We start from the raw sequence: 1806 nt of genomic DNA on the forward strand, positions 1-1806 counted from the left end.
CTCAGCAGGATGAATATCATAATAACACAACCGAACGAACCGATGGGAAAAGTCATGATTACATGATAACATTGTTTAGCAGTCTATAGGTAAATAGAGAAAATATAACTAACGTTTTTATTGGATTAAATACCTCTCTCTCTCTCTTTTTTTTTAGATTGTCTTAAAAAATGTGTCTTTAAATGTGCTGGTTACCTGCAGTGGATATCCAGGGCCAGGGTTACTGTCGTCCTGGTAGGGTGGAGGGGGCGCTTGGCCCATGGAGGACTTCTCACTGGACCATTCCGCTGGTGGAGCGCATGGGTGTTTCCCCGAATCCATAATGCAACTTCTAGGTTTTCACACAAAAAAGAAAGTCAGCCTTGTTTTTTTTGACGCCGGGTTCGCGTATAGCTTACTTCTCTAAAATATTTAATATTTTTTTTCCTTTTTCTTACCAAGCCCTTTTGAATTTTACAGCTGAACACGGTCCGCTACACGTCGTAGTCCTATTCCAAACGCTTGACAGTCAGCGTAGCCCCTCGTCGAGCATTGCATATCACACTTCCGCTTTCAAATTAAAAGAGCTGCGGAGCATATTCGCGGTTTTATTTTATCTTGTACCTGCTCATGCCGCGGTATTTTTGGTCTTGATCAATATTGGTCATAATGAGAAAACTGAAAATACAAAAGTAAAACAAACAAACAAACAAAAACAGCTGGGTCTGTACTCGATTTCACAACTTGAATTTGATTATGGTTTTCAAAATTAAATGTCTTATAGTTAACATATAAATGTAATTTAGGAAAAATGCATAGGACAATGTGCTTCAAAAGGTCCCCCTGCGATGCTCAGGTCCTGCTGTAATGTAATTTTAGTCCGTCGTTAGGTGGTTGCCAGGCAAAGTGGGTGCGTCATGACTTGTCATGGTAGGGATTATGGTTGGAGTTAAAGTGACGTGATGCTTTAAGATAAGTCTTGGGTTCATACATGTTTAAAATTTGTAATTTTTAGTCCGTTAGTTGGTGGTTGTTAGGAAACGAGATGATGCCTGCCTTTCTATGTAGGCTCTGGAAACAGGTGAAGAGACAATATAGAATGAAAACAAGCTTATTTTTTACCCCCAGCCTCCACAGACACATGTACAATTTAACCAAACCAATCTTATGATTATATGGGTCACACGAAACACATATCAACAATAAAACCCGGAAAATACCTATCTATAGCCACAAAAACACGTATAATTTCCACATCCAAAATGGTGTCTCCGTCTTGTTTCTTTACGGTCTTCAACGCAGTACGCTTTTATTTTGTGAATGCAAATATGCTTAATTTCCTGGCTGGACATATGTAAATCAGGACCTATAGAGCCTATAGTATGGGTCGGCTCGGTGGGCATAATCAGGGGTGACGGTCTCTCACAAAAACTGCGAGTTAACTGGAAAACAGCCCTTTATGAATAACTGAGAAATATTATGGTCCTATGGTTTGAAGTTTCCATACAGTTAATTAAAAGAACGACTCATGTCGAGTTCTTCTCTGTAGATTTACGCACCATGTAGTTTTGTTACTCAAGTATTTAAGTCTGTATCTCACGGGTAAACACGAGGGCACCGCATGATTGGAAGGCTCATTATGCGGTCTCACTACCTTAATCAGGCAGGGGGAAACAGATTGTCCACTAGATGGCGACAGAGCATGTCTAATAAAGAAGAAAGAACATGGCTATGAAGGCCACTCATTATACTTCTATTCATTTACTTACTTTGAAAACCCCTTTAACCAGGGACGTGCAGAGGGGGGGGGGCTAGAGGGGCTTGAGC

At 40.4% G+C, this 1806-nt stretch overlaps 1 protein-coding gene across 1 annotated transcript in view; it reads right to left on the minus strand.

Annotated features, from left to right (window-relative positions):
* The window catches only part of LOC102210358 (proline-rich transmembrane protein 1), a 9114-nt gene extending 8550 nt beyond the window's left edge, over nt 1–564 (minus strand). The window contains exons 1-2 of the mRNA XM_005743263.2: nt 438–564; nt 196–331 (exon numbers count right to left, since the gene is read on the minus strand). Coding sequence (XP_005743320.1) covers nt 196–321 — 126 coding nt within the window. The 5' untranslated portion in view covers nt 322–331; nt 438–564. The remainder of the gene's footprint in view (nt 1–195; nt 332–437) is intronic.
* Nucleotides 565–1806: the final 1242 nt, after the last annotated feature.

The sequence above is a fragment of the Pundamilia nyererei genome, unplaced genomic scaffold (genome assembly GCF_000239375.1).
Source record: "Pundamilia nyererei isolate P.nyererei 1_Seehausen unplaced genomic scaffold, PunNye1.0 scaffold00129, whole genome shotgun sequence".
NCBI lineage: Eukaryota > Metazoa > Chordata > Actinopteri > Cichliformes > Cichlidae > Pundamilia > Pundamilia nyererei.